This window comes from Antechinus flavipes, chromosome 5 (assembly GCF_016432865.1).
Source record: "Antechinus flavipes isolate AdamAnt ecotype Samford, QLD, Australia chromosome 5, AdamAnt_v2, whole genome shotgun sequence".
Taxonomy (NCBI): domain Eukaryota; kingdom Metazoa; phylum Chordata; class Mammalia; order Dasyuromorphia; family Dasyuridae; genus Antechinus; species Antechinus flavipes.
In genome coordinates this window covers 21,938,689-21,956,821 of record NC_067402.1, presented here as the reverse complement: position 1 = coordinate 21,956,821, position 18,133 = coordinate 21,938,689, and the positions used below count along the sequence as shown (strand labels likewise).

Genomic DNA, 18,133 nt, shown 5'->3' with positions numbered 1-18,133 from the left:
AGTAGATGTAGATTTGTGAATCTGCAAGTCTTCTCACAGAAATCCATTATCTACCCATTTCCTTTGTACAAAACCAATTCTCTTTTGATCTCCTTGTATTCAATGTGATTAAAGAAATAACAAGGATAAACATGTTTTGTTGTTGCCATCCATAAATTCAGTTGATTTGGAGATTTGGCACTCCTGAAATTATGCCTAAAAGTCCATCCTAGTATTTGCATTCATCTATTACTTGGTCCTTTTGTCCATCTTCTTTTGAAAATTGGAGTTGATTGGTATGTCTTTCATTGTTCTGTTTAGACCTATTCCTCACTGGAATTATTTTGATGCCTTCAGAGTATTATTCTTGAGGGTTGTCTATCCCTATTGGGTTAATTTTTGGTTTTTGTTTGTTTTGCCAGACGCTTCAGGTTTCTAGAACTCTGAACTACCGATCACTAAAGCATTACAGTACTGCCGAGGGAAAACAAGAAATAGAACTCAAATTTCTCCATTTCAAATATTGTTTCCTGAGTCCCTTATCAATTACAAAACCACACCGAACTATTTGAAAGCAATTTTAGCCTCCTAAAGGAATAAACAATTAAGTTTCTATGATCTATTAATTGCAGTGTACTGCACAGACTGAGAACAAAATCATTCACGTGTTAACTTCAAAATTTGTAAATGTAACCATTCATCTAGCAATTCAAATATAAGCTATGAAATGATGGGCAATTTGCATGTCCCACCGATCCTTTTCAAAAGAGGGGGGAGCATCTATGTCAATACTTTTTCATTTCCTGAAAAATATGATTTGGGCGTTTTGAAAAAAAACTGCAAACGTTAGCATCGGGGTTGGCAACCTCCAGCACAGATGGTGCATTATTTTATTTTTAATTTTAGAGGTGTACGGACTTTTTAATTATACCACGCCCCCTCCCTACCACCTATAAGTGCCAAAATGCAGCCTTAATCATTCTACTCAGACAAGTTGTCTCCCACATATACATAAAAAATTGACAAATCATATTTCCTTTTTTGACAGGGTTATGAGACTGGTAGAGCAAGAGAATGTAAAAAAGCTATCATGATTCACTGAAATCCAGATATACTAAGTCTCTAACATTATCCCTTATGACCAAGAACAGGATGTTGCTTGGATGATGACACAGTTAGATTTAAAATGGGTACAATGACTGGATTCACCATTGCGCAGATGTCCACTTGCAGGGAGTTTTCTGTAGAATATCCCAAGGATTGATCCTTAGCCCTTTTCCATTCAACATTTTTTTTCAATGACTTGTACAAAGACCTAGATACTCTAATTATCCAATTTTCAGAAGAAACCAAGTGGGGAGAGATTACTAGTATGTTCAATGACTGAGTTGGGAGGTAAAAAGATTTCAGCTTTCTAGAAGGATAGAAGGAAGAAATTAATGTAAGAGCTAACTCAGGACTCAAAAAATCAATGGTGCAAGTAAACAATAGGGAAGTCATGACTAGATATTGGTTTCAGTGTGAAAACATAGAGATTTAACCAATTTGGAGTTTGAGATAGTATGGAAACCAAACGTGCATGAATATTAAAAGTCATGATATCATGAATCAGAAAAAGTGATACCATCCGTGGTCATATCACATCTAGAGTGTTGTATTTCATTCTGGGCAGCACATTTCAGAAAGGAGATTTACTGTAATTAAGTACCCCATTGACACTCATTTTTTTAACCTAGTAAGAGAAAAACATCTACTAGAGTATTTTAGGAATTCATGAAATTTAAATGTATTTAAAATCTAATTTGATCCTGATAGTGGGCTTTTAAGTTATATAATAGACATATTCTAAAAACATGTAAAATGTGAATCAAATATTTATGAGTTTGATATTTTTAAAAATATATCTTACAGATACCTGCTATTTGTAGGATGTATCATCAATCTGTTTTGGTTTGGTTAAACAGTTTTTGAGAAATCATGGAATCATTCCTCATTGATACTATAAAGTAATATAATCGTATAAAGAATATAGTATAAATCAGTATAATAGCATAAAGCATAGTATAAAGAGCAGTTGACATTTATATAGGATTTTAAGATTATAAAAGAAATTTGCAGACATAATATCCCTTGATTCTAATAGCAACCCTGTAAGATACGTATTTCAGATACTGTTTTCTCTTTTTCAGAGATGAAGAAACTTAGGCTCCAATTTAAATGACTTTTCCAAAGTCACACAATAATTATCAAAGGTATAATCGAAATTCAGCTTTCTCTGAACTCCAGATCCAGTGTTCATTTGATTGTTTCATGCTTCCTCAAGTACAATATATAGGGATAAAAGACAAGCACACACACATCACATATACAAATGCACACAAATACAAATATATTTGTGTCTAATATAAATATATTATGAACAACATAAAACATCTCATGATAATAGCCAGAATGTATATAGAGCTTTTAGATTTTGATTTTAAATTAGATTTAGAATCTATATGCATATAGATTTTAGATTTAAATTAGATTTAGATTTAGAATTACAGAGTATCTCATTTAATCTTTAAGACAATCCTGCCAGGGAGGTATTAGTATTTTTTTTTCTTTTTACAGATAGAGAAACTGAAATAGAAAAAGGTTAAGTTATGGGCCCAGGATTATACAACAATTAAATGTGTCTGAGGCAAGATTTGAATTCAGGTCTTTTTCATTCAAAGCCTATCTATTAAATTGATTTACTTATCCAGGAAAGAAGGTGGACCATTCAAGCAGCAAAAATCAGAATTTACTATTAGATAGCCAAGTGGTACATTGATATTAGAAGAAAGAAAGTACTTTGGGTGGGACTTTCCCATGGCAACTCAAAGTTAAGACTCCCCTAGCCTGAGTTACAATTGGCATCAATTTAAGGAGTATCTATTCATTAGCAAATAATTGCATTCAAAACTTTCAGCACATTGCTCTAGTCAGCAGCTATTTCAAGTTTTAGCTCTTGGTTCCACATCTACCAAAACATTCACAGTAGAACTTTTTGTGGCAGAAAAAAAGTGCCTTCTCCTCCATTAAAGAGACAGTTGAGCAGTGGGTGCCACATCTCTGATTTAAAGGACTATTGCACGGTATGAAATGACAGATATAAGAAATTAAGAAAAGCACGGGAAGAGTTGTCTGAACTGATGAAGGATGAAGTAAACAGAATTAAAAGGACAATATAGATAATGACTATAGAAACAGAAATAAAAATGATCTTAAAAGGCAGATAAATTCAGTTGATCTTTACTGTAATAGAGATGATAGATCATATCTCCCTCCTCTTCATAGGACATGGAAGCTCCAGAGTGAAGTTCATTTGGCTTAAATAATTTTGTTTGCAACAAATAAGAGTTCTACTCAGGGAAAGAGGGCTTATAATGAAATGACTGAGGAGAGATTTTAACAAAAGAATTATGGTTGATATAACAGAATTTCAAGTTTTTGCAAACCATATTATCTTCACAAAAGGTAATGATTTTTTATTATTATTTTAAATTTTTTCTTTGGTTTTTTAGCTAGTGGCATCTATATGAAAAGTAAAAATGTTTCCAAATATCAGAAATAATCCATTTTACATGAAGATCTTGTCTCTAGCCCAGTTTCTTGCAAAATTGGATTAATAGTTAGACTATTATTACAGCAGAATATTATTACAGACTATTACAGCAGAACCAATCAGGGTAAAGATATGTAACTTGGTGGAATTTTAACCATTTAAGACATTGGAAGTGAACAGATAAAACATAAATCCTAAACACTATCTATGTCTCTATTGATTTTGGAAGTCAATATAAAGTATTAGAAGATCAAAAAACATGGCATCGAAAAATACTGAAGTGGGAATATCATCACTTATTGAAAAAAACTGGAGCAAATGAAAGAAAAGGTCATGAATTAAAGAGACATAAAAATTAAAGCAAGAAATAATTTACACTCCAACAATACTGCAGCCAAATCACCCAAATAGGTTTTAATATTTCATAATGACACACGGCTGTCTCAAATCATTTACATAGCTCAGCACTCCACAATGTATTCCACCAACATACTTCTGAAAAACTTAAATTCTCTAAGCAGGAGATCAAGAAACCCCAGGTTGTGAAAGAAGAAATGTAAATACCAGTTTCCCTGACCTTACAGCTGCTCTGGCTGCTCATGCTTTGAATATGTCTAAATACCTTTCCCTGTTGAAAGAAGAGTCAAATTAGAGGTGAGCCCAAGTGGTTCTCGGGAGAGGCGCCTCTAGTCCCAATTGATTCTCTGGGGGATTTGGAGTAAATCATCCCCCTGTCCCTGAGATTTAAGTAAAATGGGAGGGTGAGTGGGAGTGAAGGGGGGTTAGAATACAGGATTTCTTCTTATAGCGTTCTGTGATTCCAAGACCAAAGTCTGTCTAATAGAAATCCTCAACCACTTAATTAGGATAAATCACGTTAATATTGCCTTCTTTGTAATAACAGGCAATCACTTAATCTACCATCAGCATGTTAGTAAATCAGGTAGACAGAAGTAGGCAGCTATTTAGTTGGTGTATTACTGATTAACATTTTTTGTCCATTCCAGCCTCTCTATTTGTACCTGGAGAACTATTTAAAATGGTAATGATAACAATAACAATAATGAAATCGTTGACATTACCTAAAATAATGCAGAAAGAACTAATGGAATATAAATCAACCTAGGGTATGTATATACCTTTCCAGGCCCCCTTGGAGCATATTTACTCCCAGTGTAAATAAAATCACTTCAAAAATTTGCATTGATAGCTTTTGGACCAATTCCTTTTCCAAATATATTCCTCTACTCTTCTTTGTTTTCTCTTCAAGGGGACAGGAAAAAAAAAACAGTTCAGCAAATGAACCAAGAGATGATCCATGTACAGCTGCACATGCAGTGTTCCACACCCATGGTCCCCCATCTCTGTAAAGAAGAAAGGGAGGTGCATTTTTTTCATTTCTCCTTCAGATTCATTAAACTTCCCAATAACAGCTAGTATTACTTTTTTTTTACTAAATGAGGAAATTGAGGTTCAGAGAACTTAAATGATTTCCTCATAATAATACAATTAACAAATTACAGAAGTGAGATTCATACCTAGGATTGTCTTGACTCTTGGTCCAGCAATTTTTCATTATTATATCAAAAAATGTGTACTGGTTACAATAATAAGAAAAGACAAGCAGTCATTGAAATTCACTGAGTACCCATTACATTTAATAAAAGGAAAACCCAAAACATGGAAAACCCAAATCAAGCTACATTATAGCCTTTCCACCCTTTTCATGCCCCATCTTCACCTAAATACTCTTCAGAACAATCTTTCAGCACCTCTGCCCAGAGAAAGGAAAGAAGGAAATGAGGAAGGAAGGAAGAAAAAAAAAAAAGAAAAAGAGGTAAGAAACAAAAAAGAAGAAAGGAAGGAAGGAAGGGAGAGAGGAAGGAAAGAAGGGAGGAAGGAAGAAAGGGAGAAAGGAAGGAAGGAAGGAAGGAAGGAAGGAAGGAAGGAAGGAAGGAAGGAAGGAAGGAATGGAGGGAGGGAGCAAAATTCAATATCTTGTAGGGTTTCCCTGTAATCTGATAACATTAGAACATTTTCCAATAAAGTATAGTCCAATAACATTGTAGATTCAGCTGTGCAGTCTTGGACAAGTCATTTTTCCTGGTCTGTGCAATACAGAGATTGAACCTGAGGATTTACCAGGTACAGTGGCCAGCCCAGCAATGCCTTCTTTGGAGTTGGCAGGATTGTTCCTCAGACAGACAAAAGAGCTCCTCACTGGTCATGTCTTTTCTTGAAGCCCTTCAGCCCAACCAGAGCTTGTTCTCCAACAGTAGGACTTTCAAAACCCTTTTCCTGATTCCTTTTCATTTTTGTGTCTTCCTCTGGTAACCATCCTTAATTAATCTTATCTATAGCTTGCCTGCACGTAGTTGTTTGCCCAGTGTCTCTCCCATTAGATTGGAGCACTTCTAGGACAGGAACCGTCTTGTACTTTTCTTTGTACTCCTAATTTTTTAGTTCATAGTGCCTGACAAGGTGCTTAATAAATGCTTAACTGCCTACTATGAGGCAATGGAGGAGGATGACCCTTTCAGATGATAAAGGAAACACTTAAAATACCCAAGAATTGCCAGAAAAGAAATAGAATAACCTCTGAGCATGAGTTTTCTATAGCTCTTCTTGACTGTAAATCCTCAGAACTTATATTCATAATAAAGACCGTATGTTATTCAATTTAAATTATTTAAATTTAAATTTAAATTATTCAATTTAAGAAGTTAAATTATATTCACAAACTATTTAAAATGAGGTGTAACCAAATACATAGCACATTTCAGAAAGAAAAATTTTAATTTAACCAAAATAGTTATTTTTTAAAATCACAAATATGGTATCAATAAAATTCCTTTTTATTACTCAGTTTATTATGAATATGGAAATACTCCAATGGATCTGGGACGTCACTGATTTGGGGAATTTACCCCAGTCACAATGCATCCACTCCTGACAATACAATGAGACCTTTACAGCAATAATGGCTGGCATTTACATATCCCATTGAGATTTGCACAATGTTTTATTTCATTTGATTCTCACAATGCCTTAGGAGGAGGGGGTGTTGTTTTTTATCCCCATTTAATAGATGAGGGAAATGAGACTTGAAGGTGGAAAAATGTTGCATTTGGCATGGGAGGATCTGGGTTTGAAGCTTCAATGTACCACATGTTTCTCATCTAGAAAATGAGACAGTTGCACACGTGGCTTTAAGATTCCTTCTCATTTTAATCCATGATCTCATGATTTGTCCAGGGTCACATCACATGACTTGGGATGTGAATTCAGGTCTTTCTGGGGTCTTCCAGTTCAGTACTATTGATCATCTTGTTCTATCTCTCCCACATGGTAGAAAAAACTGGGAACCACCCTCCCAAGAGCACACAATGCTGGGTACTGTTGAGATCAGATTTTTAAAAATGGAACCTATTTTTAATATCACACAATTCTGTTCTCCCAGACACTCAGAAACAGATTAAAGGACATTTCTTGGGGGAGAGGATAGATATCAGAATCTCTGGTTGAAATTAATTCTCAAGAAATTCATTACCAAGACATTGCATGGTTCATCCATGCCCTGAGCTGGGTCTAGGTGCTGCTAAATTTAACAAGGTCTGCTTTTGGGATCAGGATTTTTAACTTGTGGTTCATAGAAGTCTATGCAGATAAATTTCACATCATCTGTGAACATGGGTGGGAAAAAAATTACATCTTTCTTTTCACCAACATCTAACTGAGACTTAGCATTTTCTGTTTGTGAACAACATTATTGAGAGAAAGAGTTCATAGATTTCACCAGTTTGTTAAAAAGGATCCACAAGAAAAAAAAAAGCTTTAAGAACCACTGTTTGGGGCAAGTGAGGATGAAATCAGCCTGCATATTCTTATAAAGCAGGGATTAATCTTTTCTCTGTATGTCCTGAACAGCCTGGCAAAGCAAATAATCTTTTTTCTAGAGTGATATTTTAAAATGCATAAAACATAAGACTGCCTAGGAAATGAATTATATTGAAATATAGTTATAAAACTATTAAATAAAAAACAAAGCAACTTTAGGAACTCCAGGCTATCCCTTAGGGTTAATAGCTGTCTAATCATTCACATGTCCTCCATGAAATCTTCCCCAACTAGAACAACCTCTGCCCCCATCTCTCTCACTCTTGGAATATTCAATGTTCATTAAGAAGAGATCATGCTCAATTAAGTTTATTTCATTTTTAAAGGGTTACTAGACTAGAAACTCAGAAGACTTCTGTAGATATAGTTCACCTTGGTTTTAGCCAACATTTGACCAACTCTCTCATGGGTCCATTGTGTAAAAATGGAAAGATAAGCTAGAGTTCAGTTGGAAATGGTTGGATGACCATAGCCAAAGACTGGTCATTTATCATTCGATGTCAGCTTAGAATGAAGGCTCCAAGGGAGCAATCCATCTAGACTCTGAGTTGTTTAACATTTTTATCAATGATTTGGATAAAGGCAGAAATGGCATGATTACAAAATCCACTCAAGATGTGTGTGTGTCTCTCTGTCTCTGTCTCTCTTTGTCTCTCTCTCTCTCTCTCTCTTCTCTCTCTCTCTCTCTCTCTCTCTCTCTCTCTCTCTCTCTGTTTCTCTCTGTGTCTCTCTTTCTCTCTCTGTCTATGTCTCTGTCTCTTAGTCTCTCTGCCTCTCTTTCTCTTTCTCTCTCTTGCCAATCAAGATTGTGAGTTTCCTACAGTCACAAAAGTTGTAAGTAAGTGTCTGAGACTCCAGGGCAAGTGCTCTATCCAACTATACTACTTAATTGCCCTGAGAGTGAAAATTCAAAAAGATCTGCTGAGATTGTGTTGAATCTGAGAGATTGTGCCAACTCTAATAAGACATTTTCTCATCTACAGAATTCAAATAATAATAGCCACTGCTTCCTAGAGTTGCTATGGACATAAAATGAGGCAACGTTCATAAAGCACTTTGTAAACCTTAAAGCATTATGTAAATGCTAACTTATCATCATCATCGTTGTCATGATAGACTTGTATTTGAATTAAAAATTAACTTCCAAAGCACATGACCAATGTGGAAAAATGTTTAACATGGTTGTTCATGTACTACCTATATCCCATTATTTACTATCTTGGAGGGGGAAGAGGGAGAGAGAAAAATCTGGAACTCAAAATCTTACAAAGATGTATGTTGAAAACTCGTTACATGTGATTGGAAAAAATAAAATAAGGTTAAGTAAAAAAAATCAAGTTAGAATAAATAGGATAGAAGGGTAAAGGGTCTCTAGTTCATGGCATATAAGGGTTGAATGAAAAAATACTGCGGCAGATGTTTACACTGGAAAAAAAGGAAGCTTGGGAGAGGAGGGGAGATCCCTGCCCTCCAGTATTTTTAAGACATGTCACATAGAAGAAGGGAGATTTGTTCTGTTGACCCCAGAGGACAGTTTGAGGAGTCGAATCTTATCTTACTATCGATAAAACCTTCCTACCGATGAAAGCTGGCTGGAAATGGAATTGGCTGCCTTGGGAGGTTTCCCACTTCTGAAGGTTCGGGAACAAAAGCTGGTTGATCACTTGTCAGATATGATGGCCTCTGAGGTCCATTCGCACTCCCTCACAGATTCTGAACTTTGGTTATCTCTTAAGCCTCTGGTTATGGCTTTCATACCACAATCAATTTCATTTTCAATCATTTGCTCTAGTTTTGAGGGAATGGAAATATCCCTCATCGGAAATCCTCCGGTTTTCATGATCTCCTATCATCACACTACATCTTTTTATAGAATTTCCAAGTTGGCAGGGATTTAATAAGTTATCTTTTTTTTTCCACTGAGGCAATTGGGGTTAAATGACTTGCCCAGGGTCACATAGCTAGGAAATGTCAAGTGTCTGAGACCAGATTTAAATTCCGATCCTCCTGACTTCAGGGCTAATGCTCTATCCACTGTGCCACCTAGCTTCCCTTATATGTTATTTTTATAGACTAGAGATTCCATGTATTTGGAGGGATAAGATGATTGTCTGACCTCTTTGGGTTCCCTTAATAGCCAAGAGTTACCACATCTGTATACCAAGTCCTTCCAGAGAGGCAGTGTGGTAGAGGCCAGGCTTTCAAGAAGCTCTGGAGTTCCTTTCAACTCTTACTGAGTGACCTTGAATTAGTCAAGTCAGCTCTTAGCCTCAGTTTGCTCAACCATAAAATGGGGATTTTAATACCTATAAAATTGACTTCATAAAGCTGTTGTGAGAAATGAGTGATTTAGAGTTTTTAAAATATAGTTATCAAAGAGACTTTCCTAAAGTACAGGTCTGACCACCGTATTTCCCACTATTCAACAAACTGCAGTAGCTCCCTATTATCTCCAAAATCAAAAGAGCAAATCTTCCATTTGTTTTTTAGAGTTCTTCACAACTTGTTTTTTTCCTACCTTCCTGGTCTTGTTACCTTTCATTCCCTTCTCCATTCTCCCTGTACAATCCAACTACATCAGCCTCTTTGCTATGGCTCCCATTAGACACATTTTTTGCTTCAGCACCCTTATCCCAGCTGTTCCCCTGAGTCAGAAATGTTTTCCCTCTTAACTCCCTACATGTAGTTTCCTTAGATTCCATCAGATCCCACCCTTCACGGGAGGCTTTTTCTGTTCTCCCCTTTCACCCTCCATTCCACCATCACCTCCTTCTCCCTAAGATGAACCTTCCACATACTCTGTCTATATTTTATGGATATATGGTTATTTACACATTTTCTTTCCCAGTAAAATACAATGCCTTTAATACAAGATAATCATATTTTTGCCTTTTTGTATCTTCAACTCTTAGAACCGACTCACTCATAGTAAGTGCTTAATAAAAGCTTGCTAACTGGCTAAATGTTAGTGCTTAATAAATGCTTGTTGACTGATCAAATATTAGTGCTCCATAAAAGCTTGCTGTCTGACCATATATTAGTGCTAAATAAATGTTTGCTGATTGACCATTGACCATTAGTTATTGCTATTATGACCTAGAATTTGAATATTCTTCTCAATTTTTTGACTTAAAAATATTTTTCAAACAGGTAGACAGTGAATGGAATGAAAAGGAAAAGTTCTTAAGATTAATAGTTAGCTAACTACAACATTTAAATTCAGAATCTCTTAAGTATCAGGCAGTGTGTGTGTGTGTGTGTGTGTGTGTGTGTGTGTGTGTGAAGCAAAGCTATCCCTGCCCTCAAAGCTCCCATTCTAATAGGGGAAAAAAGAGAGCTAAAAAAACTAAGGGGAGGGACTCATTTAGTCACATAGCTGGGAAAAGTCTGGGAAGTGTTGTACATGCCTGGAACCAAGCAAGACCAAGACAAAACTGACCCATTAAAACCCAGGGAAGTCAAGGAGAAAGTCCAATTTTCTGGATTTTTCTTCTGTACATTCAGTTCCCTGGCATCCAAGTCTCCACAAAAGATTCCTAGCAACTGGTATCTTGCCAATGTCATGATAATGAAACTTCCTAATAATGACCAGTGAAGCTCTGCTACTTTCCACTACAGAAGATGAAGGAAGTCATAGGACATTAAAGCAGAAAGCGAGTCCCTTATTTGACAAATCAAGAAACTGAGATAATTAAAGGGGTTTGGCCAAAGTCTCAAAGCAAGTTAGTGGTAGAGTAAGAACTAGATATACAAAATCCCAGATACAAAGTTGAAAGAGACCCAAGACACTGTCTGGTCCAATTCATTCATATTACTGAGAGTCAAGTGATTTGCCCCTTGTCACATATTAAATGGCAAAGCCAGGGCTAAAACCCAAATCCTAAGATTCCAAACCAGCAATCTTTCCACTCTACTACACAAATAAATATTCAGTTTCTCACAATACAAGTTTAACATTAATTATATTTTCTTGCACATTTTCTTTGGGAAACTTGGTATAAGTAGCAATGCTTTATTAACCAAGCCCCAGGATTACAAGACCTGACTTTCTGACCACATTGGCCTCCAGAATACACACGCTCCCATGTCTCTCATCAACAATGACATAGGACATTGAGACTGGTTTAGAAGTCAGAAGATCTAAGTTCAAATCCCACCTCTGGGACTTTGGGTTTGCTACTTAACTTTTCTAGAACTCAGTATTCTCATGGGAAAAAATGGAGCATTGAACTACATGACCTCCAAGATGACTTCCAGCTTTACATCCAGGATCCTACAATTCACAAATACAAAGGAACTTGAATTTCCTCATCATTAGCACTGTCCCAAAATGAAATAAGCTTGCTTCTGAAGTACTGAGTTTCCCAAAACTAGAAATATTCAAGAAGATACTGCATGACAATGTTAGCAATATTGTAGAATCTATTTCTTCATGGAGTAAAAACATTGACCTCTTAAGACCCCTTCCATGCTAAGAGTCTATGTCATCTCACAGATATTCCCACTGAAATGGTGATTAGTTGTAGATACCAAGGTGTCTATACAAGGTAGAGTCACTCTTTCATAAACCTAGACCCTTTTTCCTCTTTAGCAAGTAGGGAAAAAAATACTGGAGAATCCTACCACTAGTAGGAAATGCCAGGATGTAAAACATGTCTCTTTGCTTTGGAGGAACATGGAAGAGCTGGCCCAACAGGAAAGGTCATTTTCATCCATGGAGCACCTTGTCCATCCCAGCTTCCCTCCTACCTTGCCCCACCCAGAAAAGAGCCTCACAAGGGGGATCAGACCAAGGCCTCCTTCATTTTCCCCTAGTTACCTCCCTTTCCTTCCCTCTTCAATATTCTTTCCAAAGGCAACAGATAAGAGTGGGAAGGTCCTGCTCACAGTCCCCTCTCTCTTAATGAGGAACAATACACAGGAGGATAAATCTTGCAACGCAGGGATTTGGGCTTTCAGGTAAGGATGCAAGTTGTTACATAACACAAGTCATATAAAAAACACGGAATGTCCAGGTAAATCATTCCTATCTCCATCACTGAAATGTCATTCCATTTGAGACATTCTAAACAGAAACCTTGCTCAACAAGGTGAAAATGTGAAAGGTGAGCCTGGATTCAAGATGAGCAGAAAAATAACATGTGGCTTCTCGTGGCACCCCTAGTTTCTCTCAAGGTTCAGCCCAAGAGTCAACTCTGATCAAGTCCTCATCCCTTTAGTTAGCAATGACTTCTTGCACACCTCAAAGCTTCCTGCAATATTAAAATTTGCTAGCTATGGGTCATGGTTAAACCATACCAATCCTCCCATTATCACTGACCACAACCCTATCAGCTGCCTTGTACCATCTACATGTCTCTGCTCTCTCAATCTTCCATTTCCTGCCCAGTGTTGAAGCTATAATGAAAATCATACTGTCCAAGGGGTGTCATATTACTTCCCTATGGTACGACTGTTCTTCCTTCCAACTTTCACAACCAGAATAACCCTCTTTAGCCATATCTTCCCTTAGGTGCTATCTCCTCCTGTAAGAATGTAAGCTCCCAAAAGGCAGAGACCGCCTTCCCTGTTCTAATTTTTTTATACCCAGAACTTAGCATAGTGCTTGGTACATATAATCATCATTTAATAAATCCTTTTAATCTTCTATTACTTTTGTATATTTTGTCTTACCCATTTTGTATTCATCATGTTGTTGTTTTTTTTTTTTCCCAATAGAATATATAAGCTCACTAGGGGCAGGGACTGACTTAATTATTTTTTGTCCTTTGTAGCTTTCATCCCCTAGCACAAGAATCTGACGCATGGTCGCTGCTTAATAAACACCTGATGAATGAATCAATAATTCAGATTCAAGAGAATACTTCATCTTCTTTAACATAAATGGACTTTTTTTTTGCCTTGATTATATACTTAAATGCTTCAGCTTGAATTCCACTTCACGTCGGTAGACAGAGACAAAGCTGAGTCTAAAAGTCCGTACCAGCCATTAAAGGCAGGAAAATTAAGTCAGTGTGCAATGGGAACCCCTATCTATTATAATCTTACATAATTTATAGGCATGTCATTGATATTCAAGAAGATGGCATGATCAAGTAAGACAGATCATTTAACACACTTATCAAATTTCAGATTGCACTACCTTGCCAAATGTATCTGGAAAACTACTGAGGCTTTGGAGGAAATGTGCCTGTACCCTGCACAGTTGGAATGTGCTTTTCAAAAAAAAAAAAAAAAAAAAAAAAGGCAGTATTTTCCTTTCCTTTTAGTTGTAATCAAACCTGGACCATCACATATTAAATGCCTCTTGGACATAACAGCCATCAATCCGGGTCTGGTCTGCTCTCCCATCATCAATTTCAGTCCTATTCAGGATGCAGATCCTCATATATCTCTGCTCTTAAAGGCACCTGGGCTTTCAGTCATCTACTGAGCAAGGAAATAATCCTGTAATTATAGACCAATCATGAAGCTAATAGAAGTGGCTGATGGGTTTTCACAGAAATGTTGGTGACAATTTCTGAGCTGATTGGAAATGCAATGGGATTCAACAGAAAGTTCACTGAATTTAGAGTGAGAGAACTTCCCTTCCTGGCTTTAGGTGAGAGAACTTCCATTAAGATCCCCAAATGGTGACTTACTACCCATGTGTTTCCTCAAATAAGTTGCTTCCCCTGTTGGAGCCCCAGTTTCTTTATCTGTTAAATAAAGAGCACTGGATGGAAGGCCTCCTCTGGACTTAGAATTATGATCTGAGCAAATGCCCAAATGACCTTTTCATTTTCCATCCGAATTATGGGCAAAGCCTGGGCAGTTAAGAGGCTCAGGGGATAGAATATTGGCTAAGGAGTCAGTAAGATTCATCTTCCTGAGTTCAAATCTGGTCTCAGACATCTACTAGCTGTTTGATCTGATTCTGAGCAAGTTATTTAATATTATTCAACTCAGTTTCCTCATCTGTAAAATGAGAGAGAAGAAGCTACTCCAGTACCTTTGCCAAGAAAACTCCAAATGGGATCAAAATGAGTCAGATGATGTAGATAAACTCACATTCTTTGGAAGAGACTAAAACTGGTTCAGCCTCAGGCACCCATCTCTCAACTCTACATGGATTGTCAGAAAGGTAGGGACATTTCAATCAAAGGAAGTTGCACCAAAAGCGATTTGAATGACAAATGAGAAGAGGGAAGCGTCTCTGATGGCTAGCAAGCCCGCTTGCCAGTTTCACTTGGATGAGGGCCCTTGTAGGAAACAACCAGGGTAGATATGGCATGGGTTCCGTGTTACTCTGAGAAGTTCCAAATTAGATCCTGAGCTTGGAAACAAACATTAAGCTCTTGCAAGAGTTCTGTCTGAGAAGTTCGAGCTGTCGATTTTTCACATGTGTTATTGGGTTTCAGTTGGTCACCATGACTACAAAGTCATCAAGCTCCATCCCTTCCCTTGCCCCACTTTATCTACCACCATAAAACATGACCAAAAATTAAATAGCTACTCAAACAATTAGACAGCATGCTAGACTTGGAGAGAAAGGTCAGATCTTATCTCTGACAGGCATTGAATAAGTCACCTAATCACAAGGAGTCTCAATTTTTTTCATCTGTAAAGTTAGGATAAAACTTAGAGACTTGATCTGAGAATTTCCTTATTAAGTGCCAGTGAGCTCATACCAGTGAGGCAATTTACATACTTGGAACCAATGCATAAATGGGAAGTACTGGGAGGCAGATTAGTATTGTAGATAGAATTAGCCCAATAGTCAAGAAGTTCTGGGTTCAGGTTCTACCTTTGGAGTATAGTGCTTGGGTGGGCCTGTGCAAGTCCTTTCAAGGCTCAGAGGTCCAGGAATCTCTTCAAGTTACTGAGCAGGTGCATATTTGCACTGGTAATAAAAGTAACTGCCAATCATTATAAGGGGCATTCGGGTTGGCAAAGCACTTTATTCCAGGGGTCCTTCTTTTAAATGAAGAGCCTAGGAAAAGAATGCTGTTCTTAAACCTATTTTACAATTGAGGAAACTGAGGTTAAGAGAAATTTAGTGACGTGCTCTTACCTCCAGTAGATTTTGACCCATTTCTTTCAGATCCCATGCCAAAAACCATGTCGTTCCCTAGTTAGTATTTCCTTTCCCAGAGAAATTGTACATCTGAACTCCCCCAAATCAATAAGTGCCAGCGGTTCTTTAGCAGAGCCCTTGAAAGTGTAAAAAGAGAGAGCTGGCCAAATCCAGAGACTTTGCTTGAATATCAGCAGGCCATTGTGTCTTTGTTTTAAAGTTCCCACTCTCAAGCAGAAGCCATGATTTGCAGACCGGCCGCTAATGAGCAGAGACAAACCTCCCTTGTTACCCAAAGCTCTCCGGGGCTTCCGGTGAACAAGGACTCATTAGGAAATTCTCAGTGCGGTGGGAGATGCGCCTCGCTCTGATACAAAGGCAAGTTTATTCCTAGAGGAACGCTCCTCTGTAAAGGAGCCTCAGCCGAGAGCCCCAAGTCACAACAACAAGCTCGGGGACCAGCTCTTCAAGCTAGGCCGGCAGAAAGAGCTGAAAAGCACCAAGGGAAAACTTGCCACCACTCTGCCCCGCAGTTTTCCCCCTTTTGCCGAGTTCCTCCCTCTCCTTCCTGCCCCCTTCTTCACCCTCCTCTCCCACTTTCCGAACTTCAAGCATCTTTGGCCAATTTGCAAAGTCTGGCCTTCTCTGGCTGACTTCACCCTGATTTGATCAAATTGCCTTCGGAGGGTCGCTAAGTCATTTATACCAGCAGCCCCGATAGGAGACTGTGCCCCACAATGACAAGCTGCTTTCTTCAATGAGGGAGACAGAGACAGAGTCACAGAAAGAGAGACAGAGAGACAGACACAGAGACAGACACAGAGAGACATATAGACAGACAGAGGCAGACAGATAAATACAGAGATAGATTCAGAGACAGACAGAGGAAGAGAAAGAGACAGAGAGACCGGCAGAGTGAGGCAGAGAGACAGACACAGAGAGACAGAAAGAGAGAGAGAAAGACAAAAAGGAACAGAAAAAGACAGAGACAGAGGTGAAGGAAGAATGAATGAATGAAGGAGGGAGGGAGGGAGGGAGGGAGGAAGAAAAGAAGAAAAATGAAAAAGATTAAAAAGGGAGAGAAAGAGGGCAAGAGAAAATGAAGTGAGAGAAAAAAGAAAGAAGAAAGAGGAAGAGGAAGAAACAAAAAAGAAGAGAAAGAAAGAGGAAGAGAGAAGGAAAGAAAGAAGAAAAAGGAAGAGTGAAAAGAGAGAAGAAAAGAGAAGAGAGAAAGAGAGAGAGAGAGAAAAAAGAAAGAAAGAAAGAAAGAAAGAAAGAAAGAAAGAAAGAAAGAAAGAAAGAAAGAAAGAAAGAAAGAAAGAAAGAAAGAAAGAAAGAAAGAAAGAAAGAAAGAAAGAAAGAAAGAAAGAAAGAAAGAAAAGAAAGAAAGAAAGAAAGAAAGAAATCTTCTGACTGGTTCCTCGCACCCCCCCACCCCTTGCTCCTATCAAAGGCAGGAAAAATCTGTGCCTTTGGGCTCAGTCTCCACCGCCTCCCCCACTCGCAAAGACAGAAAGGGGAAAATCGATAAAGACTGGGCAGTGGAGGCACAAAACTAATCTCGGAGCAATGCTGCCCGGAAGGGAAAATGGGCCCCAGGGCTTTCTTCCCTGGCCTCCTCGGCTCATCCAGGGTTGCAAAAAGAAAGGGAAAGTGCGCACTGTTACCCTCCATCTCGCAGGTGCTGCTGCTCGCCTCAGTGGCCTCAGTGGTGGCTGGCGAAGCCCGTGCTTGCAGTTCCTGAGGAGGACAGGAGGGCTGGGTCACTTCCCCGCTGCGGGCTGCTGCTGCCTTCGCAGCTGTCTAAGGGCGGCGCCTGCTGCTGCTGTTGCTGAGGCTGCCCCTGGGATCCTCTGGGCGTCCCCGAGCCTAGTGACAAATAGCTGCAGGTGGAATGGAACACACACGTACACACACCCCTTCCCCCTGCCTCTCTTCCTTCCCACACGCGTGCTGTGCGTTCATCGTGCGCGACTTTCACTGCTGGGGTGCACTTAGTACCCTCATTAGCAAGTGGCATTCAGCCCCTGCTGCCCCTTTTTTGAAAGCCCTTTGCCTCCCAAGATGCATCAGCTTTCCTGGACACGGGAAAAGTGAAGGATCTCAGACAGGGAGCAGTCTAGCCCCTTTGCATTTACAGATGGGTAAACTGAGGACCAAAGAGGCTAAGGGACTCTATCTAGGCAGGAAGAATTTAAACTCTCTTCCTCTGACTCCAAGAGCAAATGTTCTTTCCACTTTTCATTGACTGAATTGAAGAAAGCTCTTGGTAAGAACAAGCAGTAGAAGGAGAAATCCAGAGCCAGACTTCTTTAGGGGTTTTTTATTAGGAAGACCTAGCTCAGTGCCTGGCACTCGTAGTTGGAGCTTAATAAATGCATATTGGGTGATTGGTTTCTTCATCCCTAGATGGGAATGCAAGTCACAGAGTGAGTAGGGAAGAGTGGGGATGGAAAAGGTCAGCACACAAACTGCCTCCACCCCCACTCCTAGTCACCATACAAGCAGGAGGGGGGAGGGAAGAGCTCTGGGGCATTCGAGGCTTTGGAAGGGGAGGGCTTTGGACCTGTGCTTTTTTTCAGTCTTTAGGTAGCAGATTAGGCTCAGGA

General features: G+C 38.7%; 1 protein-coding gene across 1 annotated transcript in view; it reads right to left on the bottom strand.

Annotated features, from left to right (window-relative positions):
• GADL1 (glutamate decarboxylase like 1) overlaps positions 1–17,375 on the bottom strand; it is a 205,905-nt gene extending 188,530 nt beyond the window's left edge. Inside the window, exon 1 of the mRNA XM_051961454.1 lies at positions 17,192–17,375. Within this exon, the coding sequence (XP_051817414.1) occupies positions 17,192–17,198 (7 nt within the window). The 5' untranslated portion in view covers positions 17,199–17,375. The remainder of the gene's footprint in view (positions 1–17,191) is intronic.
• Positions 17,376–18,133: the final 758 nt, after the last annotated feature.